The sequence below is a fragment of the Cinclus cinclus genome, chromosome 19 (assembly GCF_963662255.1).
Source record: "Cinclus cinclus chromosome 19, bCinCin1.1, whole genome shotgun sequence".
NCBI classification, from domain to species: domain Eukaryota; kingdom Metazoa; phylum Chordata; class Aves; order Passeriformes; family Cinclidae; genus Cinclus; species Cinclus cinclus.
In genome coordinates this window covers 10,159,562-10,187,307 of record NC_085064.1, presented here as the reverse complement: position 1 = coordinate 10,187,307, position 27,746 = coordinate 10,159,562, and the positions used below count along the sequence as shown (strand labels likewise).

Here is a 27,746-nt window from a genome sequence, read left to right as displayed (position 1 = left end):
TCTGAAAGCAGCAGTGCCAACACAGCCCCTGCAGGGCTCATCCTGCTGCCCTGACACCATCCTCCCTGGTGACACTGCCAGAGGCAGTGACAGCTCTGCAGAGCCATGTCCCTGAGCCACAGGGACGTTCCTGCCCTTAGTGCTGCCCTACCCAGGCAGAACTCAGGGGGGCCTTGAAAAACAGGAGGTACCACCCCAAAATCTATCTGATCTCTGCACAGCTTGAAGGTTGCCACTAGTGGCAGCCATGGAGGCTCCTGAGAAGCTGCTCTGTGCTTGGACAGTGTCCCTTTTCCTGGCTCCAGCACACAGCTGGCACATGGCTCAGCTCTGCTGGCACTGAGGTTGTGCTGGCCCTTCTTTCCCACCCCACAGCAAAGCCCACATCCCCTTGGCCAGACTGTGGCCACAGCAAAACATGCTGCCTCTTGCTGAGCTGGAGCAGTTTTGAAGGCTTTGCAAATCAGATTCCTGGTCAGGCTGATATTTCCAGCTTAATGTGTCTGTTCACAGAGCACAGACACTGGGTTTTTTCCCTAAATAGCCCTAGTATCAAATGACTGGTAAGCCAAGCTAATGGATCAGTTCTCCTTTGCAAGAAGCAGCTGATTTTCCCAGATCCTGCCTCCCAATGCTCTGGCATTCCCAGACAGGTCTGTCCTGACCAAACAGCCCTGACACAGCTCCAGCTGCAACTCTCCCAGGTCAGGCTCCTGCCCAGTCCTGTGTGCCCACCCTGCCCCAAGCACCATCCCCTGTCCCCTCCTTCCCCACGCTGCTCCTCCTTGCATTTCACACTAGGTTTGCTTTAAAATTGCATCCTGGGCACTTTACACCTTGCTGGGATGGGAAGATTCTATAAACTCCATTTAAAGTGCCTGGTAGTTGCTGTCACACTCCTTTTCTCCCTCCTGGCCCCAGACCCCACCAGTGGCATTTCCATCAGCTTTGGCAAGCCACTTTGGAGAGCCCATGATGGCTCTCCACAGCACCCAAAGAACACCCTCTTGGCTGCTGAGGTACAGAAAAGCCTTTAAAAGAGATGTGACGTCTTCTGGAGTGCATTTTCACCTGTCCAGTGGCCAGGCTCCTTCCACAACTCTGGGAGCAGATGCTCCACGGCCCTGCTCTGAGCACAGCCTCACGCCCTGCCATGAACAGTCTGGGCTGGGGAGGACAAACAGCACCATGCCCCAAACAGCCCAGAGCTCCTGTCCTGATGCCTCTTTTTAGGACTCGTTTGAGATAGTTGGATTGGAAACGTCCCTGCACAGCTTCACCCTGGATGATCCCCAGCCCATGGCAGGATCACACCCAGCTGAGCACAGAGCCACATCAAGGCCCTAGCAGCAGTCCCATCCCAGGGATTCCAGCAGGGCCCCCATGCCTGGGCACGGGGTTGTGCCAGCAAGATGCAGCACAGGACAGCAGGAGCCGTGGCCGAGCTCTGTCAGCTCCATGAATCAGCTGCCCGGGGCCGCTCGCAGAGTGGGAGCTTTGGTTGGTAACGAGGTTCTCAGGCTTTGTGCTGCTGTTGCTATTTTAGTCTGCCTGAAACGTGCAGGAAAAGGAATCTGGAGGCTCTGTCTCCTGTGGAGATGTTTGTGTTGACCCAGTTTGGGAGGCTGCAGAGCCACAGCCGCATCTCCCTGCTCCAGGACCGGGCAGTGAGCGCTGGCTCCGGCTGTGCCGTGGCTCCAAGGACGAGCCTCTGTCCTGGAGCCAGCCTGGCCAGGCACCCCCACGGCGACAGTGACGTGCGGCAGGAGCTGCTCCACCACCCTGCACCAGCCAAGGGAGGGATCTGGGGGTTTTACCCCAAAATCCCTGTCTGCAGCACTTAAAGCTCTTCAAACACCCAGCACAGAGGTTTCTCTTCTCCCAGAGCAGTGTCACTCACCAACAATCCAAACCTGATCCCCGGGACACAGCATGACCCAGCAGAGGCTGCCACCGTCCCAGACAGCTCCACGGGGCAGCCCCAGCCCCAGAGGAGGTGGATGAGGGTGTTCACTACACCCGCACAGGGCAGGGTGTGTGACAGCCTCAGAGCCCTCCACACACACATTTCTCTGCCAGAGCTGCTGAACCAGCACTCCCAGGCCAGGCTGGAGCTCTTCAGTGTGGGAAAAGTGCTGGGGCTGCCAAGCTGGGCATGGAAAACAGCACTTCCCAGATGACCCCTCTGTGCTTTGAAGACATCTGTGGGGTCAGGATCAAACCCCTGAGCCCACCCAAGTGCACAGAAGGGGAAAATCTCTGCCCCACTACTCCCATGACCTCAGCCTTTTCATCAGCACCCAGAGATCACAGCTTGAACCTCTCCCTCTGCTCTCAGTCCTGCCCCAGAGGCGAGCTCTCGGAGCAGGCTGGCCACGGCATTGTAGAGCCTCAGCTGTCCAAATATCCTATTACAGATGCTGGGAGGTGTCAGCCCAGCCTGCCTCAGCTCCAGCCAGCAGATTCAAATGCAGCCACTGCTCCCCAGGCAGGGCAGGAAGCTGCAGGCAGCAGTGCCTGAATACAATCTCACTCCTCACCTGGCAAACAAACATCCTCCTGCACAGCCCTCCTGGCAGGAGCATCACTGAGCAGAGCCCCACACAGGCAGAGCCTGCCATGCTCCAGGCAGGAATTTTCAGCTCCTGCGTGGGTCTCTTACCTTGCTCTCTGTAGGAGCTGCTGCCGGATGTTGCTGCTTGGTGATGTTCTCAGCCAGACACCAGCAGATCCTCTTCTTCTGCTCCTGGGAGTAAGCCTCCAAACTTAATAAGCACTCCGACTTCTGACGTAAAGGAAACACAGGCAGGGAGAAGGTCATTAGCTGTGTGTCGCAGGCCTTGCCTGGGTTTGCAAACTCCTTGCTCCCCACACACCACAGCAGAGGAGGGCAGAGCTCCCACCTGTGTCCTGCACGCTGGGCACAGGACAGTGAAAGAGACTGGAAATCAGCTCCCTCCAGAGACAGGGAGAGTGGTGCAGGGGAGCTGACTGTGCTTCCATGAGTAGCATGGACAGCACTGGCAGAGCACAGGCAGCCCTGCACCCTGTGCCACTTCAGTGGAAACCGAGGGTAGAAATTGCTCTTTGCCATGTGCAAACATTAATGAGGCACCAGAGCATGAACTGGTGAGAACAAGAGCCTTTGGGCTGGGAGGGGCTGGGAGGAAGAGCTCAGGGAAGCTCCAGAGCAGCCTCCCCATCCTGTTCCTCATTTAAAACCAGGATGAATTTGGGGATAAAACTCCAGAGCAGACTCCCCATCCTGTTCTTCACTTATCACACACCAGGATGAATTTGGGGACCAGTTCCAGTTCCAGTCACACACTGTCTGTTAGCAACATCCAGAAAGGAAGGAATTAAGAGAAATGATGGGAAGTTATCCCAGCTGAGCCCACTTCCTCCTGTGCCCTTCCCTGCACACATCTTTTGTTCCTCTTGGACAGGTTTCTTTGGGCCAAATCTTACTTAAGGAACTTTCTGACCAACTTCTCTCAGCAGCTGTCTCCCAGCCTTTCAACTGCTTATCTCTCATGCTCAAAATTAAGCATTATAACATCTGCTGCCTGCTGGGATTTTGCACGTTTCACTTTATAAAGGGTCCAGAAATGCCCAAGCTTGGATCATCTCCTTAAGTGGCCATATGGGAAGGGAAAAAAAAAAATGCACAACTTTAGGACAGACTGCAAAGGAAAAGAACTGTTCACTAAGGGCCATAAAAAAGACCTTTTCTTTCCCCCCAGAATTTCCTTCCAGTAGGGCAGGTCTCCAGTAGCTGCTTTTTCCCAGAAAGGTCAGAGAGAACCTGGAGCTTTGTGACTTCAGAGACATAACACAGCCAGAAGGGGAAACGCTCTTTAGTCACACCATTTAAATCACTGTTTGCATTGGATGGGAATTCATTCATGTTTCATCCAAAATCCCCTGAAGTGGTAAATAAACCAAGATCCCACATCACCTCCTGGGAAAGAGGGCTCTCATTCAGTCCCTTGCCCCTACAGGGAGACTTCCATGAAAGAGAAAGTTTGAGCTTTCTTATGTCTGGACATCCCCACACTTATTCTTACAGGCTTAAACACTGAAAATTCCTTCTCAGGCCTCCTGAGCATGATCAGAATGAACAGAGGTTTGGGATTCGGGGACAGGAAGTGGTGGGGCTCCCCTTTGCCCCCAGATCCTGGGTGGCAGTGATGCTCTGAGCATCCCTGGTGTGTCACAGTGAGTTTTTCCTATCCTGGATGTCCCAGTCTCTCCCAGTCCCATACCTGCAGGTCACCAGGCTGGACCACTGTGGCACCCACTCATCTCTAGGAAGTAGTTCCCACTTTCAGAGGAGAGGATGAGCACCCATTTGCTGGGATGGAATCCAGGCTGACATTTCCCTGCCCTACACTTGCTTTGAAAGTGCATGAAGAAGAGAATGAAGCAAGAACTCAGCAGAGCCCCAAAGCCATTGGGGCAGCTGTGGAGCCCACCCCGGTGCTGTAAGTGCTGCACACTCCCAGCCCTGCCAAGGCCCTGTGATTCCCCTGGAGCAAGGCTTGAAGCAATTCCAAGGACATCTCGTGTCCCCTCACTGTGACAGACACAGAGCTCACCTAGCCCTGCCCTGAGCCCCTCACTGATTCAATTACAGCCCATCTCTTTGATTGAATTTAGCACACAGCGATGCTCAGCTCCCACTTGCTGCTGAGAGCAAAGTGCCCCTGTGCTCCCTCCTGCTCTCCCTCAGCTGCTGCAGGCTCTGTGACCTCAGCCACCCAGGAGTATCACAGCCAGGAGAGCAGATTTCCCTCTGCTCCAGAGCTCAGGGAAAGGCAATCACCCCAATGTGTGTCCCAGGTACTGTGGGCAAGGTCAAGGGGAGACATGAGCAGCCAAAATTGCATCTATCCAACATGTACACATTTTATTATCACTATTCCTCCACAGTGACATTTAACCTCTCCAATGTACATTTCCCAAGGCAAGAGCTCTGATTTTCCCTCTCTTATTAACCTGCTCTCCCAAAAAGCCCCCACCTGGATTGGGGGCAGCCCAACCTGCAGGGGCTGAGCACCTGCAGCTGCCTCCAAACCCAGACAAAGTCCTTTGGGATGCACCAGATGAAGGGCTGGGTGTTATCTGGGATATAACACGTGTCCCTGGAGCCTGGTCCACGCTGTGCACCGAGCTGCCCACACAGGGGAGGCTGGGGAGGGGGAACAGGAGCTGTGCCTGCACACACTGCCCCATGAGCTGGGAACGGCCTCCCCATTATTGTTTTCCTTCAGGGAGGCTGCTGCTGGGCCTGCCAATATTTACAGAGAGAAAACAGAGTTTAATCTCACACTGCTGGGAAAGGAGGATGCAGATGGCGTGAAGGGGGCGTTTGCCACCAGATAAAGGCAGTGACTGAAGTGGCTGCCAGTGGCTTTCTGCCTGCCTTTCCCCCAGTGACAAACAAGTTATTGCAGGTGCTGTGTGCTGGGCTCAGGAGCCACTGGTGAGCCCTCAGCTCAGGGTAGTGCCAGTATGAGGACCCCCCCCCCCCACCCCACTCTTCCCAAGGGAAAGCAGGAAAACACAGCAGGTACTGCAGAGAATAACCCAAGCTAGCCAACACCAGCCCCAAGCAGGCCCTGCTACAACCAAGGGTAATCTGCAGGAAAAATTCCTTCTGCTTCATGGGAACAGCTCCCCCAGGCTGAGATCCCACGGCAGCCAGGTGAAGTCTGGCCATGCAGACACCACACAAGGAGGGTCTGTGGGCTCTGTAGCCCCTAAATCTTGAGAGGAGAACCCAGGGAATTACAGCATCACAGGAGGAGCCCCCAGACCCTACACACCGAGCCCCTCACTGCAGACACCCCATCTCTGCAGGGCTCTGTGTGACACTGCAAAGCTGAGAAACCACAGGAAAAATGAGCCAGACTCAGTCTGACACCTCTGGTACCCTGAGCTCAGTGTCCAGCAGAGCCCAGGGCTGTTCTCTCACCACTGTCTCCCCTGGCTGTGCAAGGGACACATTCCCAGAGTGGGAGGGAGGGGTCATGTCACAGAATCCCAGACTGGTTTGGGGTGGAAGGGACCTGAAAGTTCATCCAGTGCCACCCCCTGCCACAGGCACCGACACCTCCCACTGTCCCCAGCTGTTCTCCAAGCCCCAGTGTCCAGCCTGGCCTCGGACACTTCCAGGGATCCAGGGGCAGCCACAGCTGCTCTGGGCAATCTCCTCCCACAGATGCAGGGATGCACTCCTGCTACTTCCCTGGGCTCTTTTCTGCACAGGGTTGGTGGCAGGGTGGTTTGGGGACAGGGCTCCCAGCCCAGCCCTGCCAGCCCCTGGCCTCCAACACTCCGGGTGTTGGGTCATGGCCAAAGCCAGCAGAGATCCCAGAGGGGAAGTACCTCGGAAACTGCTCCAGACTACAATAGCTCCAAATCACAGAGCAAACCTTCCCCAGGAGAAACAGCCAGCCCTGGGAATATCCTGTGCACAAAACATGGGCCACTGCTGCCTGCTGACTTCATGCACCACCAACCAAGGGCTGGTGAGAAAGTTCTGTTTGCTCCCATGCTGGGGGGAGTGGGGGGAACCATGGCTCTTCCTGTGGTTTCTGGACTGCTGGGCACACTGGTGATGCCCATAAAACTCTGGCAGTAACAGCAGGGGCTCTGCTAGAGCCGAGATGCCTAAAATGTGCCAGGGGGGCTGCAGGAGAGGACGTGCATAGAGATAACGCTGGCAGAACACAGCAATCTCTGTGTGGCTCTGCTGTGGGTCTTGTGTTTGGGAGCACTGATGATGGCACGGCCTGGGGAATGCCCAGAGGGGTGGATGCCACATTCCTAGAAGTGTTCAAGGCCAGGTTGGATAGGACCCTGAACAACCTGATCTAGGGAGTGGCATCCTGGCCATGGCAGGGGTGGAACAAGATGAGATTTAAGGTCCCTTCCAACCCAAACCATCCTGTTATTCTGTTGTTCTCTGCTAAAACTCCAGGAGGAAAATCAGCGTGAAGAACCTTTTCCACCCACTGTGGAGCAACCAGGGAGGACACAGGGCTGTTTTCCCAGGTCAGGCAGTTGTCCTTAAGTGGCTCATCAGGTAAAAGCCTTCACAGGAATGCCTGAGAGGAGCCAGGCACAGAGCTCCCACTGCAAACACCACTGGCAAACAGAGAGCAGGGCCAGCACCTTCCTGTTCAGCAAACATCCTTTCCTCTCAGGAAAGAGGGAAACAGCTCAGAGCTGAGTGGCTCCAGCAACACCAAGCTTACCCAACCAGTGCCAGCACAGCCCCAGAGCTACCCCAGAACTTTTCATGCCTCTTCCCTGGCAGGGACAGAGGGCTCCAGCCTGTGGAAAGAAGATCCAGGACCCTCTGAAATCATCACCCCGTGCTGCCTGGGCCTTTTTAAAATCTCTTTAGCACTGTAACTGCACCATATCAATTCTTCTTTTTGTCAGCATCTGGGAAATGTGACTCCAAAATTAAAGCTGGGGGGAATATAACCCACATTTTTTTGTTATCTCAACACTCAGGTTCATGCTGAGCTGTGTAAAGATGCACAAAACCAGGAGAGAAGAGTGTCCCTCCAGCTGGGACACCATCACTCCCTGCTCTGCTGCAGAGCCCTGAACTGGGAGCTGGCACTGCCCAAGAGCTGCCCTGTGCCCAGGCTCTGTGTCATGCCATCCTGGGGCTTCTGCTACTGATGTCACTCAACATCTGACCCAGGGAAACCCCTGGGCAGAGGAGGTGAAGCCCAGGGTCTGTCTGCACAGAGCAGCAGCCTGGCCACCAACCCCAGAGCCACTGCCATGGGTGCTCCAGCTCCAGGGACATCTCAGGAGATAGCCTGGACCAGAAGGACATTTCCACTGCAGCTGCAGTTTGAGGCTGTCATGGGGATGTTGGGTTGGGCAGTTCAGGAATGCCTCAGCATCTGGGGCAATCTGCACATGGGTGCACAGCATCCTCCACGGGGACTTTTCTAAAGAAGCTTTTCCATTGCTCTAACCTTGTCTCACTGCATCTGCAGCTTGGACTGCTCAGCACCACCCAGAGAAATGCAGAGGCTGGGACCTGGTGGCCTTTGGAGGGAGGAAAATGGAAAGCTCAGTTCCGGAAAGAGTTAAGCTGCTGCTGCTGTTAGTGTGATATGGCAGAGGGACTCAGTGTCCAGCTCTTCATGTGGGCTGGGTGACTCAAGGCTTGGGGGACCTCTGAGGCATCCTAGAAATGAGCCACCAAGGAAACAAAGGAAATGTCAGAGAGCAGGAAAGGATTTTTAGTCTGGTAACATCTCCTGACCACCAGGAGCAAAGGGAGTTCCCCCCTTCCACTGAACAGGACTGGGAACAGAGCAAAGAAGGCAGAGGTACACAATTCTGTTCTCTCAGAATATACATGTCACAAAACTGCTGAGAACAAGGAGTCTCCAGACTATCTCTAGCTCAAGTGCTGCGACTGATTCCAGCCCTTGCAGCCCTGCCTACAGTGCCTTCTCTCCCCCAGCCCAGGAGATCCTTCCCCCTGGGTAGGACAAGCCCATCGGACAAATTACAGCCCCAGACCTAACAAGCACCATATCTTGTCCTGTTGTGAATGAGAGGAAATTGAGATACTATTCCAATAGAGCACACAGCCCATTTCCCAGACAACAGCTCATCTCCACTCCTTTCTCACTCAACAAATTCCCTTCAGCTGCTCACTTGGTCAGGTAGGTTTGATAGTAACCCCTGCCCAGCCCTTTTGCCCTCTTCCCAATCCCCAAACCATCTGCCCAAGTGCCCTCTAGGTGTGCCAAGATGGTGCTCAAAATGCTCCTTGTAAACTCTCCTGATGACGTGTCCCAAACAGCCAACTCCAAAATTATTCAGGTGTATAAAACCTGCCATGTCCCAGAGTGTCCCTGAGACTTGTCCTCTGTGCCATCAGTAAATTGCTTTTCCCAGCATTCACATTTGCTCTTTGGAGGCAGAATCTGGGCTCTCCCTGACTCCTCACTTTGGGACAGTGCCACACCCCAAAGGGCATTCAATGAGCAGTGTTGACTCCCAGCAGGAGCAGAGAACACTTTGGGAAGGGAATGCTGCTGTGGAATAAGCTGAGCCATAGATGGAGTGAAGCACATTACACAGGCTGCAGCATTGCTGTCATTCATTTGTTCTAAGCATTCCCTTGGCAGCAGCTGAGGGTGGGAACAGGAACAGGGGGCACAGGGGTCCCTCTGGTGCAGGGATGTGTCCACACAGAGCCAGCCTGCCCAGAGCAGCTGTGGCTGCCCCATCCCTACAAGTGTCCGAGGCCCTGGTCCAGTGAATTGCATCCTGGCCATGGCAGGGGTGGGAGAAGATGATCTTTAAAGTCCCTTCCAACCCAAACCAGTCTGGGATTCTATGATGAGGCAAGGGTTGCAAGAGGACAGTGGCATTTCTCTGGTACTAGTCCAGGGGCTCTCCCATGCAGTCAGGATGGGCATGTCCAAGGCAAAGCCAGCTCAGGCACAGATTCCTAGCATCAATTTGCTCAACTCTGGATGAGTGCTCACCACAGCAGCACAAGGAGTTGCTACTGGAATGATTTTCTGTTGGACAAGTTTCCCAAGACAAACTCTGATGTCTGCAGATGAAAACTTCCAGAGGAAATGAAAAAAAAATCAGATTTGCTAGTGCTTTTCAAAGGAAAAACTTACTGAGCTGTTTGGTTTTGTGTCGATTTGGTCTGAATATGTTGGGTTCAAATCAAACACTTGTAACAATGCATTAAACCCCTGACCTGCAGTTTCCTCTCAGCAGGATATTTCCGGAGCAGGGAAGGCTGTGAATACAGCCCTGGAGCACACTCACAGCTCCACGTGGCTCCCTGTGAGGCTGCCCATTTCCACTAGGCAGCAAACGTTTCCTTCTGACAGCTTGTACACATCCCACAAGGTATGTGTATCCTGCAGGGAATGGGGTGGGATGGGGGAAATGCAGACAAATTCCCACACCCCAAATCCTGTGGGGTGCAGAAATGTGGGTCCACACTGAATCCCAGAATCCCAGACTGGTTTGGGTTGGAAGGGACCTTAAAGCTCATCTCAGGGACACCTTCCACTGTCTCAGGTAGCTCCAAGCCCCATCCAACCTGGCCTTGGGCATTGCCAGGGATGGGGCAGCCACAGCTTCTCTGAGCACCCTGTGCCAGTTCTACCTACTGCAGTGCTCAAATCAGCCAGAAGCTATCACAGGCAGGGGCTGTTCAACTTCAAACTGTGCTCTTTGGATTTAAAATCCTGAAAGGAAAGATGCCCAGGCCAGGTCTCAATACACTGGCAGGACTTTTCAGCATTATCAGCTGGCAAATAGAAAAATTAGAGGAGCTGTAACAGCCATAAACTAAAATACAAGGAGGTCCACCCAACATGATGAAGAACTTTTGTCCATGAGAGTGGCAGAGCTCTGGATCAGGTGCCCAGGGAGGGTGTGGAGTGTCCCTCTCTGGAGACAACCCAAACCCACCTGGACACGTTCCTGTGTCACCTGCTCTAGGTGACCCTGCCTTGTCAACCCCAGCTGTTCTGGGATTCTGTGATTCCAGATACACACAGCATTCCTGAGGTCAAAAGGTACCACCTTCACTTTCAAAATCCCGTCTCACGTCTGCACTGGAATTATCACAGCTGTCCCTCAGCCACCAGAAGGAACAAAACCCCCAAAGGGAGCAGCTCAGTGCAGAACCTCCCTCTTTCAAATTCTTTCCAATCCCATTCTACATTTAGCCTTTCCAGGATGCCAAGTGCCCCTCCAGAACCAGTTCCACCTGCACTCAGGATCTCCAAACCCTGCAATTCACACCTCGGAGAGCCTGTAAAACAAACACCCTTTTTGCTGGAACCCACACCAGGCTCTGCAGCTCCTGCTAGCTCTGCCTCCAAATAACCAAACTGCCCAGGGTTTAAACTCTTGTGCAGTGATTTATTACACACAATTAGACAGGATGACCAGCAGTAGCTTGTTTTGTGACACTTCCTGAAGGCCGGAATTTTCTCTCATGTTTATAATAAATTAAGCAACTCACAGGTATTGGAACATACTTTCATTTTGTAATGTATCAGATCCAAATGCAAATTCGTGACCTTATGGGTCAGAACATTACTCAGAAACACTCAAGATGAGCAATAGCAGGAGACTGCAGCTCAAGGCTTCAGCAGAGAGCTCTTCCTGCTGCAAAGGCAGCGTCAGCCCAGCCCCATGGGCTCCTTTTAGCTCTCAGCAGCGCTAAACACATTAGTGTTCATTGCAGATGATTTGTAGGCAAGAAACAGCAGCTCAAGAGCTTCCTCTGACCTCCCAGCCCCGTAAGAGCAGCACAATGGATGTGTCTGCCCAGCCCACGGCAACAGGAGCCCAGCTGAGAGTGGCCACAAACCCTCCTGAGGCAGCAGCAATGCCAGGGGACACCAGCAGTGAGGGCTGAGCCAGGACAGGGCTCTGGGCACACACAGAGCTGCTGACAGGGCCAGGGATGGAGCAGGGCAGGATGGGGAGAGACCCCTCAGGGTGACATGGGGACAAAAAGCCACGACAGCTCACACACCCTGCCCTTAGCCATCCTCATCCTTTCTAGTGCCACCAGCAGTCACGGCGTGGGCAGCCAGACAGTCCTGACCCCCTCCACCCTAATTCCCAGCAGCCTGAACACATCCCCAGGGTACAGCCAGCCCCTCTCCACATCCCCAGGGTACAGCCAGCCCCTCTCCACGTCCCCCGAGCACAGCCAGCCCCTCTCCAGGGGAATACATTCTTGCAGTAGGATGTTCCTACAGTCAGGAAGGAGGTTGAGCTTTTCACCAGGCTAAAAGAAGTTGCCACAACCAGAGTGTGGCACCTACTGGAAACCAGATCTATCAGGTGATGGGGAGAGCTGTACTGGGATGGCCCAGGAGTCCTCCCAGCTCCTTGTGCGCTGCGAGTGCCACTTCCCTGGGTCCCGCCCCAGCCTTCATCTGAGAGCAAGCCCACTGTAAAAATCACCTTATCACACAAACCCACCCTCCCACCAGGTCAGAGAGGTACCCAAGCCCTCCCCACTGCCCCCCTGCAGTGTTTCTGTGAGCAGCCAGCCTGCAGGGACACCTTTGAGGGGATGGTCCCCTCCACACAACCCTGTAAACAAATATTTGCTCCCAAAATGTGCATGCAAAGAAGAAAAGAGAGACAGCCTGAAGGAAGTGCTCTTCTTGGCTTCCCTGCAGGAATCAGCTGCTGGAATACTCCCAGGCTGGCTCCCAGAATATCCCATTCTTTCAGAAGAGCCCAACTCTCCACCTGGGGCCAAGGGTAATTCACTGATCCATACAAGCCCTGTGCTGCATATCTGGGATGTTCCTGCTCTCCTGCTCCATCCCCAGCCCCTGCAGCCCTGTCATCCCCTCCACGTGGCTCCTGGGGAGGTGACCTGCAGGTCATTGTTTCCCAGAAGTCAAGTCTGGTGGGAGAACCCCATCCTGCCCTGGCTCACTGCTGACTCACAGACAAATCCCCCACCCTGTTCCCCTTTTGAAGGCGAATTTCCCACTGCTGGAGAGCCCGATGGCACCTACAGCTGGAAGGTTACTGTCTCCTTCACCTTGGAGCCAGGTGGTCCCTCTGGCTCAGGACAGACCACCAGCAGTGGGGCTGGGAGGGAAGGGGTAGCAGGGGGCACATCCTGCCTGGCAAGGGGGCCCCTGAGCCAGGGGCTGCCCCAGTGTCACCTCAAGGCTTGGGCTGGGCAGTGCAGGGGATGAACACCCACTCTTGGGTCCAGCATGTGGCAGAGCTGCTGGTCACCACGGGCTGGAAAGTCCCACTCCACTTGAGACCTGCCCCAAAATAGCCCAGCAGGACAGGAGGAACAACAAGGGGTTGCAGAATCCCACAGCATGGCCCGTCCAGAACTACTTTTTTTTCTCTCTCTCTCTCTCTTTCCCAGGTGTTTTTAGAGATCTTGTCACTTATTTAAAAAGCCAGCCTTGCCTAGGGCAATATTTAATAACTTAGAAAAGCCATTCCAATCCATTGTATAACCATACTGTACTAAAAAAAGAGACAAAACCCCAGCATATGCTGATGCATTATGTAAAGATTTTCCTTGACAGGATTTAGTTACATGCAAGCTTGAAATGCAGTGTAAATGTATTTTCTGGAGTGCTAAAATTACTACAGTACCAAACTGCCAAAAAGGTGGTTTTACATCACACAATAAGGAACCTTAAAAGAAAAGAGTTGTGCTCTCTGGGGGACAATATCTTGATCTATGAGCCTGTGATCAAGTCAGAGCTACAAAACCAGTCAATGTTTTCATGGTGAAAGAAGAGTCTGGAAGGAATATGTCAGTCCTTAGCACAAAAATGATGCTCAGCTAGTGTTGTTTCTACCTCTGTTAAAAAAGTTTCAGCTACTTTGTGAATAGTTTCTAGCAGAGTTAAATCCCAAGTCTGTGGGGAAATAGGAGGTATGAAAGCAAAAGTCTCACATTATCTATCCAACTATTCCACTCCAGCCACAACAGATGCCAGGGATCTCCACCACTAGAGCTCTCACAGCCAATTAGGCCCCTCAGAAGAAAGCCAGCACTTCATTACAGCCTGACAAAGACACCTCTTCACCTCTCAAGGTCTCATGAAACACAGCCAGATCTCTTTTGGTCACTTCTACTTAGGGACACTAAGCTTCTAAATCAAATATCAGGCTTTGAGTGCATTTTTCCAAGTGCCTGAGAAAATGCTGGAGAGCCTCATCCAAACACCCAGCTCAGCCTGGCTGAGTCACAGCCCAGGATTAGCTGTCACCAGCCCAGGGTGACATTGCCCTGGGACACACACTGAGTGAACCCGGAGGGGAAGCTCAGCTCCTGCCCAGCCACCCTGGGAAGAACAGAGGAGACACGGAAGGAACGGGAGGGAAGGAACAAGAGAGGAGTGGAGGATTCTGCAATGAATCGTGCCCTGGCCCAGCTCCAGCCACTCAAGGTGAACAGCTTCCATGCTGAGCATTTGCACCCAACTTTCACAATGGTTCATTATTCCACAGTGCTGCTGAGCACTGTTTGCCTTTCTCCTCTGTGCCCTGGGGAGCTTTCCCAGGCCCACCTTTCCACCTCAGAAAATACAAGGCCTTGGAAGCAGGAACATAGTAAAGTCACTGGAAGAGGAAAAATAACTCACAGCCTTCAATGATTAGGGAGGTCCAGTGTGAACCAATTTTGCAGAGTTCTTGAGTAGACAAAAGGGTCTCTGCCAATATCTGGGTGACCCCAAATCTGGTTAGAGCACTCAGCTACATGTGGGTTCAGAGCTATGATTCTGTCTTTCAGACTGGGCTTTCTTATTTTATTTGAGGCCTCCAAACCTGGATATTTGAAGACAAGAAAAGCAAGGTGCCTAAAAATAATGACAAAACATTTGGGAAAGAAATCTGCCTCCAGGGGAAAGAATCCTAAGAGAAAAAAAAAGTGAGATGCCTCAAGGAAGATCCACAGGGAGAAGGGGAAAAGAAAGCTGTCCTTGTGCTGCCAAAACTCCTTTTAGCAGCTTCTTATTCATATATTCTACAGCCATTATGTTTCTTTTCCAGATCTCTGGCAAACTCATTTAAAGGGAAGTTAAATTCAGTTTATTCAGTGTTCCTTCCCCCAGAAGAAAGGATCAGAGCTGTCAGTACCTATCCAGCTCTCACTGGAAAGTTGAAGTGGAAAACAGCACCACTCACCTCTGCCAGGTAAAGGATGCAGAACTTGCGATCTTCTGAACCTGCAGAGAAGAAAAACCAGGATCAGAGCAAAGCTGCAGCCACATTTCTGCAAGTGGAGCCACTGGCAGAGGAACTGGCTGAGACAGCACTGAATGAATGTTTGTTGTTGTCCCCCAGTACCAGGCTGTGACCTGGGTGATGTATGTGGCATCTGCCGGGGCCGGGCACGGGCGGGATCCTGCAGGGACTCACTGCCCTGGCAGGGATTCTCCTGTGAGTTTCTCCTTTGGAAAGGGTTTGTCTCATTCAGAAGCCACGTGCAGGCTCTGCTGCCCAACCTGCCTTGGCACATGCAGCCTGTGGGAGCTTCCCAGGGGCTGCACAGGTCCTGCAGCACCCACACAACCATCCTGGGAATCAGAGATGGGTCTCCCCATCTTATCCCTGTGGGCAGTCGCTCCCAAGAGGACTGACAGAGAAGCTCCTGTTCCTACATCTCATTCCCAGCTTCTTGCCCCAAGTCCTGGGTGGTCCCGGTGGTCCTGCTGTCTGTCCCAGCCTTCACCAGTGCCAGCAGCTGGGGCAGTGCCTCCCCAAGGGGATGGAGCCAAATCCCAGAGCAATGAGAAGCAGAAGGCATGAGGCAGAGGGAAGAGCTCATCCTGCTCATTTGAGCTAAGAGCAAACTGCCCAGCATCAGGACACTGGGGATCCCCAGCCAAGGAACCTGCACTTCCACAGCTTTGTGAAAGGAGATGGTGCTGTGGACAACACAATGACCAACTCTGCCATCCACATCTTGCTAAATCATGGAAGAGTCCAGAACAGCTGCTCAGCTTGCTGCCAGATATGTGTCTGACACACAGGAGATGTGTCAGACTCCAGCTGCTCCACCAGGCTGGTCCCTGCAGGTCCAGCCTTCCCTGCACCCAACCAAAAGGTGTGTTTGAAGGTTTGCCCTGGCCCTGGTGTGTCCCCAGCCTCTAGGGAAGCCAGCCTCACAGGGGGACACGAAACTTCCCCAGGTCACCTCAGCTCTGGAGCAGGACATTCCTTCTTCAGAGCATGACATCCCATCTCCAGGAGCTAGCTGGCTCCTTCACAGCAGCTCTGCCCTTGGCAGCAGCACGGGGCTGCTGCATCTCTAACACTCCTAATGACATTATCTGTGCCAGGAGCTCGGGGCTGAAGCCTGGGCATGGCTGCAGATCCCACTGGAAATGGTGTCAGCACAAGCTCTGCTTCATTTCAGCAGCCTGAGCAGCCCAATGGGAACAGGCTCTGAACAGGGCTGGAAACACCCTGTTCCCCAGAGGAAAACAATTCTCCAGCTGCAGGCAACAGCCTAAATGTCCAGATAAGAGCTGTGACCCACTGAGGGATTCAGGTGTCTCTTGAGTCACTCCCTGGGCAATGTAAAACCCTGGAGCCCTTTGCTGGATGTCCATTCCAGCTGCCCTTTCTGGGGTCAAAGCTCTGCCTTCACTGCCAGCTTCAGTTTTAATGCATTTTGCAGGATACAGGCTGGAAAATCCCTGCAGGGACACCAGGACACTGTCATAGTGGCTGCTGGAACCCAGCACCACTGGGAGTGCTGCTGTGGTCCCCTCAGGTGAGGAGCACCTGTGTGTTCCCAAAACCTTCCCTGTGCTCCCCCCAGGCAAGGTGAGGGAAGCCTGGCCCCAGGGCTGCCCCTCCAAACCATCATTCCCAGAAGGAAAGGGATGCTGGACCCTAGCAGCAGGTGCAGAATGGGCCTGGCTGGGAGCCCATCCCTCACCTCTGCACACAGTGTCCCAGTGCTCCCAGCTCCTCCTCCACAAATCCCAGCAGGACCATCGGGGAGCATTTTCCTTGTGAAGCCCCTTGGAGCCCCTCACCCAGCGTTTTCCTTCTGGGAAAAGGCAGAGTTTGGAAGCAGGATCTGTGCCAGCTGCTGGCACACCATGAGTCCACTACCCCCTCCTGCTGCTCCTGAGCTAAACCCTGCTCTTCCCTGCACCAGGACCTCTCCAGACTGACTGGCAGAGCAGGTCACAGAGGACCAACACATCCCAGCCATGTTTCCTCAGGAGCTTTAACCAGGTTTTCCCTGCTAATGTGAGGATCCTCAGTAAAGAAAGTTAATGACCCTGCCAGGGTCCTGCTCCTCTTGGGCCTCTGTGGATTCCTTCTCCAATAATAAGCGATCTGACAAGGTCCAAACCCACCAGAATTAAGTTCCCTTCCAAATTCCTGTCCACTGAGCTGTGTATCCTGGCACCAGCAACCTCCAGAGCCAGCAGCTCCTGTCCCCTGTCCCTCCAGGACTCACTGCTACACATGGCCCAGCAGTACAGTCCCTACATGGCACACAGAGCAGGAATATGATCTGGGCTAAGGGGTGGCTTAAATCCCATTTTCTCCCAGCCTTTAGGGAGAACTTCAATAATAAACTGGCTGCCCATCCCAGCAGCTGGGCTGGAGGCAGGGCTGATCTCTGGCAAGGCACAGGGGGAGGCTGGAGAGCGATGCAGACCCAGGAAGGGCAGACCTGGGTGCAGATTTCACCACAAACCAGGTTTGCCAGGATTCCTTCCATGTTTTCAAGTCTCTGGAGGGTCAGTGTGGAACAGCAGAGCCTGATGTGCCAGAGCCCAGAAAATCATGGGAGAGCCACAACCTGGCACTGGAGAGGTGGCAGATGCCCTGGATGATCCCCAGCTCTGCTCCCATATCTCTCATGACAAGAGCACAGCACATTCTCTCAGCCAAAGTCAGGGAAAAGCTAAAACAAAATAAGCAGAAGGAAAAAACTCACTTGAAGATATTTCCTTCTCTTCCTGATGTGCTGTGGTGAGGACTGGCTTGGCTTCCAGAGTAGCATGAAGCATCCTTGTGCCAGGCTGGGTATGAAGCAGAGTGGGAGCTCTGTGGGGACATGTCCCGTCTCCAGCTAAGCCCTGTCCCAGCACAGAAGCAGCTCCTAGCACTGCTCTGCCTCAGCCACCTCCCTGAGCAGCACCTGCTGCTCTCAGGATTTGGGGGTGCATGCCTGGTGTTGGGTCAGAAAGATGGGAAAAAAGGGGTCCTGCTCCTTTGCACAGCCCAAGGGCTGTTGTAATGCCCTGGTGAGGGCAGGCACCCTGATCCCAAATCCTCACTCCTGCTCAGCGAGGCTGGGACTGCACCCAGCACCCAGGACAAGGTGCTGCCAGGCTCTGGGTGTGTGGGAAGGGAGGGATGCTGCTGAGCACATCCAGACCTGGCTGCCAGGAGGGGACAAGCTTGTCCCACTGGGGCAAACCCTGGCTACTCCCCAGCATCCCAAGGAAGGACAGAAGCTCCATAAATCCCACTCTTGGCCCTTGAGCATGTTGGAGCTGCACAACACAGCAACTTGGGATGTCAAGGCCAGCGAAGCAGTACATAAGAAACCCTTGTTTGCAGGATCCCAGCTGGGGATGGGCCTCCCAGTGTGGGGTAGGGGAATGCTCCTCTCTGTCCCAAAGCTGAGCACACCCACCCAGGGGGAACCAGGATCGCGGCACGTGGAAATTCCCACAGTGTCTGCTGAGGAAGCCAGCCCTGTGTCACTGGGAACCTTCTGGCGTGCTGCTCATCAGCCTGGTGCTGGGCTTGTAAAGCAGGAAGAGAGAGCATTGTGAAGCAGATCAGACTGATTTGCTTTCGCACAGAGCAGCGAGCGCAGGAACAGGAAACAGCACAATGGCTCAGAGCGCACCGGAGATGTCTCAATTGTTGGAGGCAGCCACACGCCTGTTCCTATTCATGTGCCATTCAGTCATTCAGGAGAGCAGCAGCCAAAAGGGACAGACATCTTCTCTTCTCGCTCTCTCCACCCGCCTTTGAAGCAGCCCTGCCCGCAGCAGGAGGGTTGGAGCTGCCCCAACACCAGCTGTGCCGGACTCCCAGCGTATGGGGAGGGGGTGGCTCAGTGCTGAAGAGACTCCATCTCCTTTGGAGAGCCTTGGGAGGCTATTCCAGAAATGATCCAGCCAAGTTATTATGGTAACAAGGAAATAAGTGGCAGAAAACTGCTCACAAATCCACCGTGCCTGAGGTGAAGGAGGCACAATCCTGTGCTGCTGCAAACAGACCTCGGTGTGCAGAGCCAGGCGCAGCACCAGGGAAACTGATTTCTCCAAGCAGGTGAAAAAAGCAGAGCTATTCCCCAGCCTTTGGGAGCAGCCAGGGGCAGCACACACACGGTCCAGGAGCTGACCAAAAGCACTTTAACAAGGAACAATTTCTTTTGTCCCTTTCTTAGAAATAAGCAGTGCTGAGAACACACTTGACAAAGCCCAGAGAGATTTCAATGGCTTTTCTCAATGGCTCGTGGCTGTGGTGCCCCATCTCCCTTCCTTGTGTTTCTGCTCCCACCAAATAGGTCACGGCATTCATCTGGAAACAGGAACGTTGCTGGAAATGAGAAATAACAACTGACAGGCAGCCTGTGATGTCCAGCACTGAGGCTCAGAACCACGTGGGGCAGGTGGAGAGACACAGTCCATCCACACAGCTCATGGCTCAGCTGGGGAAAGTCATGGGAAGCAGAAAAATTCACCCAGGAAAGGATTCATTTGGAGAAGCAGCCCTGGATCTGGATTCATTTTTTTTGGTCAGGGCCACAGGACTGCATAAAGACATTGGCTCATCACTTCCACAGTAATTCAAGTTGGAAGGGTCCTCTCTGGTGGGCTCTGGAGTCCAATCCCCTGACCAAAGCACCCAGACCTGGGCACTCAGGAGTCCTGAATGCCTCCAGGCATGGAGATCCAACAACTTCTCTGGGCAACTCAGTGTCTGACCAACCTCATGAGAGGAAAGTTTCTCCTTCTGTCTCATCCCAATTTCCCCTGTGGGGTCCCAGGGCAGTGCCTGGGCTAGAGGAGGAGCTGTGGCACAGTCAGCTAACTGTACATAAATTCTACATATACCCATACATTGGGTATGTACCCATACCCAAAAAGCAACCACACCACACAAGGAACAAGGTGAAACTGGGCCCAGGGCCAAGAAGTGGCTCCACCGTAGCAAATAGGATGTGGTAGAGAAATTCCCTTATTCCTCTTTAGACCCTGAGGAGATAAAGAGAGTCTTTTGTACAGCCTGAAATAACTCATTTCCAGTCACCCCTGCCCTAGAAGCCCTCTCTGAGCCCTCAGCTGGACACAAAATGTGTCAGCCAAGGTGCAGAGGGAGGGCAAGGTGTCCGGCCCTGCTCTTTCCTCCCCAGAGGGGAGAGCAGGGGGATGGATGTGAGCAACAGGGAAACCGTGGGTGGCTGAAGAGAGAAGTAGCAAAGCAAAGCAGCAAAGTAAAGGTCATCAGAGCTTGGCCAGCCACCCTTGGAGCCAATCTCTGAACTCCCTCAAGGCACCATGGGGGAAACCTCAAGCCTTCAGTTCCCTGTCCCAGCCTTGGCCAGTCCCTGCTGTCACAGCATGAGGGAACACATCGTGGGGAACAGCAGCCCAAATCCTGAGACATGCACCCAAAAAGGCTGGAAAGGGCCTGAGTGCTCCTGAGGTGTCTCAGGAGATAGAACTCCCAGGCTAATGCAGGGATAGCAGGGGTGAATCTGCCCCTGCAAGCCAGGAAGGATGACCTGGAAGCTCTGTTTGGATGGCACTGGAAGCAACAGGACAGTGGGGTGCTCTCCTGCTGCTAGCCAGAAACCTTTGCAGGTAGCAGCCAGAAAACCCCCAAAATGCCTCTAATTGCAGCTGCAGACACTCACCCTCCTGGAGCTTGACACTCTGCAGGTACAGAGGGTTCCTCAGCACGTTGCAGCGCCCAGGCTCATCCTCCTTGGTGAAGAGCAGCAGGTCGGAGTAGACAAAAAGAGTCACCTGCAAGCACAGGAGCAGCAAAGGGGAAGCTCCAGAGAGTTCATCTCTTGGCCCTGAGACAGTCCTGGAAATGTCCTCTGCCCCGGGAAGAGGCACCAGCTTCTCCCAGAGCCCAGACAGTGCTTCCCAAGGGGCTGATGGCTGCTGCACCCTGCAAGCTTCGGATGAGGCTCCCCTCACTTGGCAGCTGAGGCTCGTGGAGTCCTGTGCCAGGAGGGACAAACCTGCCCGACAGTCCCACACCACACAAACACACCCTGTCTGCTCCCTGCTGTCACTTCCCACTTACACCAGTTACAAATCAGAGCAGGAGGAGGGAGTAAGTTGCCGACTAATCCCAGTACGCTGCAGAAGTTGCAGCCTGAAAGCAAATCTGATCACTTTGATCACCCTCACAGAGGAGCTTCTCGCTGTTCTCAGTGAGAAAGTAAAAGTTTGGTTTTTACAAGAGCAGAGAGCAGCTGCAGGGAACAAACCTGACACCTCAAACCACAGTGGGGGTGGAAAGGAAACATCGGCCGAGTGTCTGCCCAGAGCTGTGCTCAAGCAGTGCCCCAAGTGTCCCAGGGGCTCAGAGCTACTCCAGAGCAGTGGGAAAAGTCTTGCCTGAGGTCCCCAGCCCTGTCAGTTCAGATTAATGGGACCTTTAAAATAAGAATGAGTTTCTCCACTGCACTGGAGATCCTGAACCCAGAAGCCTCCCAGGGATGAGAAGGTTGGTGCCACAATTGAGGTGTGAGCCTGTCCTGCCCTCCAGGAGCTGGGGAACAAAGAAAGCCTCAAAGATCACAGAATCATAGAATCACAGAATATCCTGAGCTGGAAGGGACCCACCAGGACCATCCATTCCAGCTCCTGTCCCTGCACAGACACCCCAACACTCCCACCCTGGGCATCCCTGCCTGCCCAGACCCCCCAACAATCCCCCCTGTCCATCCCTGGCAGCGCTGTCCAAACGCTCCTGGAGCTCTGGCAGCCTCGGGGCCGGGACCATTCCCTGGGGAGCCTGGGCAGTGCCCAGCACCCTCTGGCTCAGGGAAGAACCTTTCCCTGATCTCCAGCCTGAGCCTGCCCTGAGCTGTTCCCTGGCTCCTGTCCCTGGTCACCAGAGATTCCAGGGAGCAGCTGCAATGTGGCAATGGCACAATAGCACAGTGGGTGCCAGACCTGCTCAGGGTGAGGGCCTTGGGGTGGCCCCCAAAACCTCCCACAGCAAAGGGAAAGCTTTGCAACACTGAGCCACAGGAAGGGTTTGTGGCCTTTTAGCAATGCTTTTGCAAAAGGAGACAACACCCAGAGTTGTGGGAGAGAGCACAGAGAGGTGACTCTGCACCCACAGGGACCAAGTCCCAGTTGGCAGCATGGTTTGTGTCCCTGCCTGGTGGACACATCCTGAGGACAACAACCTGGGTACGTTACCACATGCTGGGGAGTCTCACATCAGGGAAGAGCATCTGGCTACGAATCCAAAACCAAGCCCTTGCCACAGGATTTCTTCTTGCAGTGCAAATTCATTTCTGTGGGGTTCTCAGTAAATACAAAGCTGCTGGAGGAGCTTTAATTGACAATGAGACAAGGGAGGGGCTGTTCTTCTCTGTGTTATTTGGAAAATCCCTTCCTCTGCTCTCAAGCACTCTGCTGGCCTAGTGCCCACATCCACTCTCTTCATTCCTTCTGATCTTGTTGGTGATACAAGGAATAACCAGGTAGAAACTGCACTGTAACCTTCATCCCATGCCCACCTTGTGCCAAAAGGTAACTTTTCTGGGACGTGTCTGGTGCCATCTCAGTTCTCTCAACCCCAAAGAAGAGACGCTGAAGGAATTTTGGGAGTTGCAACCCAAAGTGAAGGAGATAAAAGCATGATCAGCTAACAGTCATGCAGAAATGGAGGAAAGAAACTAAAAACCTACTACCTGTGGAATTTTAAAGGGTAGGAAAAAGATTGGGAGCAGCAGGGAAATCACTTTAAAACCAAGCAAGTTTCATTAGGAAATCTTAGAAATAGAATTACATGACTAAGTATTTACAGGTAACATTGAACTTTTATAGGAAGATGGGACGGATTGTATTCAGGACATAGAAGGTAAAAGCACATCCAGTGTGGGTTCTGGAAGAGCATCTCTATCAGATGATGCTTCCAGCAACACACTCAATCTGAGAGTAGTTGATAAAGGTCTCTCTGCTCCTCCAGGCTGTTAGGAGGAAAAACAAAAGTGCCCCTTCCACCCACAGGGCCAGAGGCAGAGGGAGGGGCAGGGACAGGGACAGGACAGGGACAGCCCAGCACTGCAGGGCCTGGGGCTCTGGCAGACCCAGAGGTGGGAGTTGGACACATCCCCCATGTGAGAGCTGAGGAGGGGACTCACGGATGACTCCAGGGCAGCAGGGATAAGGGGAGATTGGAGGAGTAACTTGGAGCTCTGGCCTTGGCTGCCATCACACACTGATGGGCTGTGACCTGTCTGTAACAGCCCTTGGCAAACAGATCTACCCTGAAAAATCACAGGGCTCATAAAGGCCAAGAGCAAACAAACAAAAAACACAACTGGGCTCACTCAGGCAAGCCAGAGAATTCACCAGAGTTGCTCCTTGAAGGATCAAAGTAGCTTTGGGTATTTACCAGAAGTAATTTCCTACCCCAAAATCAGAAATACAACAGCTGATAGGACAGAAGGACTCTCTGAAGACAGAGATGGGCACCCTGGATTATTGCTGGAGTGATGGAAGCCACATGGCCATGGTCACACAGCCCTTTTAGGGGAGTGAGAACAGATCTTACGGGGGGGGGGAAGTTGTTCATACAGGTTGAGCCTGATGTCTCTACACTGCTCATCTGGGTGTGCTCTGCACCATGACAAACAGCAAAGCCTCTTCTGCTAAGGGACCTGAGCAGCTACAGGACATAACTGGCAAAGCACTGGCACAGCACATAGAGACAGGTTTAAAGAGTTTCCTGAGGGAAATCAGGAGGAACTGAAAGCCAAGAGGGAAGGTAGGAGCAATGGGCCAGTGTGCTGTCCAAGAGGGAATAACCCTGGGACTGCCACTGAACCCTGCTCTGGGCAGGAGGGAGCCAACATCACACCTTGTAAAGAAAAAATGTGGCAACAAAATCACTATGAAAAGGTGCCAGAAATGCAGCTTTGATGAGAGAAAGAGGAGAAAGCCTCCTGGTCTACAGAGAAGAGCATAAACCCAGCCAAGCCCATCCATGAGGTTCCAGGACTCCAGAAGGCCCATCCTGACCTGCCAGAGGGGCAGAAAGGAGGGATGAGAAGGGCACGAACGTGGCCCACACTGAGCAGACACCTCAGGGCTTTGGGACGCTCCAGGTCCATTGGAGATGGATGGACAAGGCCAAAGCCCACATTGGACACCTCATGTGCCATCACCCGCTGGCTCCTCTGGCACTCCACGGGCTGGAGGGATTTCAGGAGACCATAAAAGCGGGAATTGCAGCAAAGTCTAGACAGGATGTGATTAAGGCCTGAATAAGGTTTGCCCCAGAGGTAAGGTCAGGGAAAGGACAGACCCTGGCAAGCCTCCAGAGACATAGGTCGACTCCTTCAGGAGATGGGAGAAAGTTTGCTCAGGGACAAGAAAAGACAGAGGAGTCACTCAGCACAACCCCCTACTCATTTAGACTGGCCAGTGATGGGAAGTGACTCTGGGCTTCTGCTATTGGCCACCCAGAAACTAAAACGAGTGAAGTAGAACTTCCTCTACAAATCTGTGAAGATGACACATTGTTCACACCAACTGAATTCAACCCCAAATTAACTCTGTGAGAGCCTCTGAAACTCTGAAACTAGCCCAGAAAAAACGGCACTTGGTTAGCAGTGCATGAGTGGGCTCTGCCTCTCTCCCAAATTCCAAGGCTTTGCAGACTTTGCAGTTGGATGCAAAGTGAAGCCAGCAGCAAATGTGATCAACACATCCAAACTCTGCTAGTTTGAATGGTCAAAGTTGTCTCATCCACAGGGTGCCAAAGTCCTGTTCTGTCCCCAGATTTCCAACAGCTCTCCAATAATATGGCAGAAAAGTTGAAGTAAGAATGAGAGGAATTTGGACAGGACATGTGAGCTGTTTCAGGAACTGAAATTCTGAGAACATCTGTAGCAAGTTCTCTGTCTGGTTCTAGTTCTAGGTTGTGGATTCTCCTTCCCTAGAGATGCTGCAAAGCCATGTGGACATATTCCTGAGTCACTTCAGGGGATCCCTGAACAAGGGGATGGGACTGGATGACCTCCAGTGGTGCCTTTCAGCCTGAACCATTCTGTGCTTCTCTAATCTGGCACAAAAACCCCTAAACCCCCTCCTCCTGAGTCTGCTGGGCTGTCACTGATGTGCATTTGCCACCCACGGTTTCCTCTCTGTGAGCCCAAAGGCAACAGGAACAACAGTTGATTTCTAGCACAGAAGAGTTTTGAGATTTAGTTTATCCCACAATAGACTGACCAGAAGTCTTTCCATATATCATATCAGTATAATTACTGCACAATGAAACATTTCCCTTCTCAATGTAATGAGGTGCCCCTTCAAGTCCCTTCTCAAAGTCCCTTCCAGGGCCTAAAGGGGCTCCAGGAGAGCTGGAGAGGGGCTGGTGACAAGGGATGGAGGGACAGGACACAGGGAATGGCTTCCCACTGCCAGAGGGCAGGGATGGATAAATGGGATATTGGGAAGGAATTGTTCCCTGGCAGGGTGGGCAGGCCCTGGCACAGGGTGCCCAGAGCAGCTGTGGCTGCCCCTGGATCCCTGGCAGTGCCCAAGGCCAGGTTGGACACTGGGGCTTGGAGCAGCCTGAGACAGTGGGAGGTGTCCCTGCCATGGCGGGGGAGGCACTGGATGAGTTCAAGGTTCATTCCAACCCAAAGCATGGTGATTCTATGATTCAATCCTCTATGTAAGACAGCAGAAGAGCAAGTTTGGAGAGCTCAGACAACGTGGAAGAGTTTTACCTGTGTAGTCCTGTTCCTGCTCTCGAGAAGAAGCAGCTCCTCCGACAGCAGCAGAGTCCGGGCTGGGTTGCAAAGATCCAGGGGCTATGTTTGGATGGAAAAAAAATGAAACAAAAGAAACAGTCAAACCTTCCAGCAGCAGTGTGGTTTGTGAGGTACACTTTCCACCCACCAAACCCACTTGGTCTTCACTTTGAGCTGTAACTCACTCGGGACAAGCCACCCTGCACTGTGCTCAGAAGGACACAAAGTCTGCAGTCCAGTCAGAGGAGAAAACAAAGCCTTGCACTCACACCTACGTCAGCCCCCAGCTGCGAAAAGACAAGCAGCCCTTGCCTCTGACAGGGGCTCCCTGCACTGGGGTGTTATGGGTGTTTGTCAGCAGGAAGCACAACCACAGTGCTGGCACATCAGGTTCCCACGTCCCTCAGGCACCAATATTTGCACCTGATGGCGTGCATCATCCTTAGAGCAACTTTTCAAAATTCCTTTCCCTTCCTGTGCCACACCCAGCTCCCCAGTCTGTGCTGGAGAATTGGTTAGGTTCAGGTGTCCTGAGTGCAGAATAAGCACTGCACCGCCAGCCTGGAGCAGCACAGTGGGAACAGGAGGGAATCTGCACAGGGCCCTGCAGATAAGACAGTGCAAAGAGAAAAACCAGCTCCTGAAGTGGCAGATTCCCAGGCACAATCGAAGATGAGTTTTGGGAGTAAGGAAGCAGAAAGTGCCAGTCGTGTTCCTACCAAAGGCCAACCATGCAGAGCCCAGGTGAACACAAGCTGAGGGGTCACCTGTTGCCATCAGGACAGAGGGAGGTGATCAAACTCCTGCCCTCAGCTCTAGCCCAGCCCACTCTGGCCTCAGGCAGCCCATGGCTCAGGCTGGAGTAACAGGGAATGTGGACCATGGCTTTACCCCAGAGGAAGTCACCAGGCTCAGCTGAGGTGGCAGTGCCACTGCCTCTGGCACAGGAGGACAAAGGGCTCCCCACAGGCTCAGAAAGAAAGGGATTCATCATCAATGTACTAAAATATAAGGAGCAGATGAGATTTTGGGGGTTCTGGCCATGTGATGGACAAATGAAGGACAAAGAGGGAGTTAAAACTACTACCACCAAATTCAGGGCTGTTTTCTTAAAACAGCTCATGGACCTGCAGAGGCAGAACATTCCCTGTCAAGCCATTACTGCTCTGGATCCTTGTCTTCTCCTCCAGAGCCAGGCTGGGAGAGCTGGGGGTGCTCACCTGGGGAAAAGGCTCCAGGGAGAGCTCAGTGCCCCTTCCAGTGCCTAAAGGGGCTCCAGGAGAGCTGGGGAGGGACCTGGGACAAGGGATGGAGGGACAGGACACAGGGAATGGCTTCCCACTGCCAGAGGGCAGGGAGAGACGGGATATTGTGGAGAAATCCTTCCCTGTAAGGATAGTGAGGCCCTGGCACACGTTGCCCAAATTTTAGTGTGACCAGCAGTTAAACTAAAACCCCTTTGTTTTTTGAACACACTGACAGCACAAAGAACCCTCAAGAACACTGATCTGCAATTCCAAAGTTATCTCTGAAGCCCAAAAGCTGAGACACCTCCTCCTGACCCAAGCAAGTACCAAAGGCCAGATTTGAAAGCTGAAAAGGAGAAAAAAATCCAAGATAGAACTGCTTGGGCAGGACACAGTTTCCTTTGAGACAGCCCCCATTACTGTGCCAAGCACAGCCAGCTCCAGAGGAGAGCTGAGGATGACAGGGATCCTGCTGGGAAGGAGATCCTTGGCTAGCCCCAAGCTGGGCACTGATCACATCCCAGCCCCCCTCCAGCTGCACTGACCTGCACAAAGATGGGGAACACCAGCACTTTGGGAGCCAAGGTCACGTAGGTGCCGTAGGAATGGGGGATGTGAGGCCTCACTATGGTGCAGTTCTGGTAGTTCCCATAGCTCTTCATGGTCTGCACAGTCTTCATCAGCCTGGATTTCCTCCCAGAGCCTGTGTGGGATTTCCCTTTACAGCCATTCCCTGGATGGACAGAGGAGGCAGAAGGAAACAGAATGAGGAGGGAGCTCCAGCTCTGCCCATTCCAGCTTGGTCCTGCTCTCCCAGGCTGAAGAAATCCTGGGAAACCGTGGAGCCAAGAGCTGCAGGGACAGGCATCACTCAGCTATCCAGATGTCCCAGGGATTCTTGAAATAACAGCACTGATTCAATTTTTTCTAATGGGAAACAAGATGCCCCT

The 27,746-nt window shown here is 53.2% G+C and overlaps 1 protein-coding gene across 2 annotated transcripts in view; it reads right to left on the bottom strand.

The window, feature by feature from the left end:
• Nucleotides 1–27,746, bottom strand: part of RGS3 (regulator of G protein signaling 3) — a 66,694-nt gene that overhangs the window by 21,246 nt on the left and 17,702 nt on the right. For both annotated transcript variants that reach the window (XM_062505398.1, XM_062505399.1), the window contains 5 exons: nt 27,342–27,529; nt 25,526–25,609; nt 20,450–20,561; nt 14,725–14,765; nt 2,663–2,785 (listed from right to left, as the gene is read on the bottom strand). In XM_062505398.1, the coding sequence (XP_062361382.1) occupies nt 2,663–2,785; nt 14,725–14,765; nt 20,450–20,561; nt 25,526–25,609; nt 27,342–27,529 (548 nt within the window). The remainder of the gene's footprint in view (nt 1–2,662; nt 2,786–14,724; nt 14,766–20,449; nt 20,562–25,525; nt 25,610–27,341; nt 27,530–27,746) is intronic.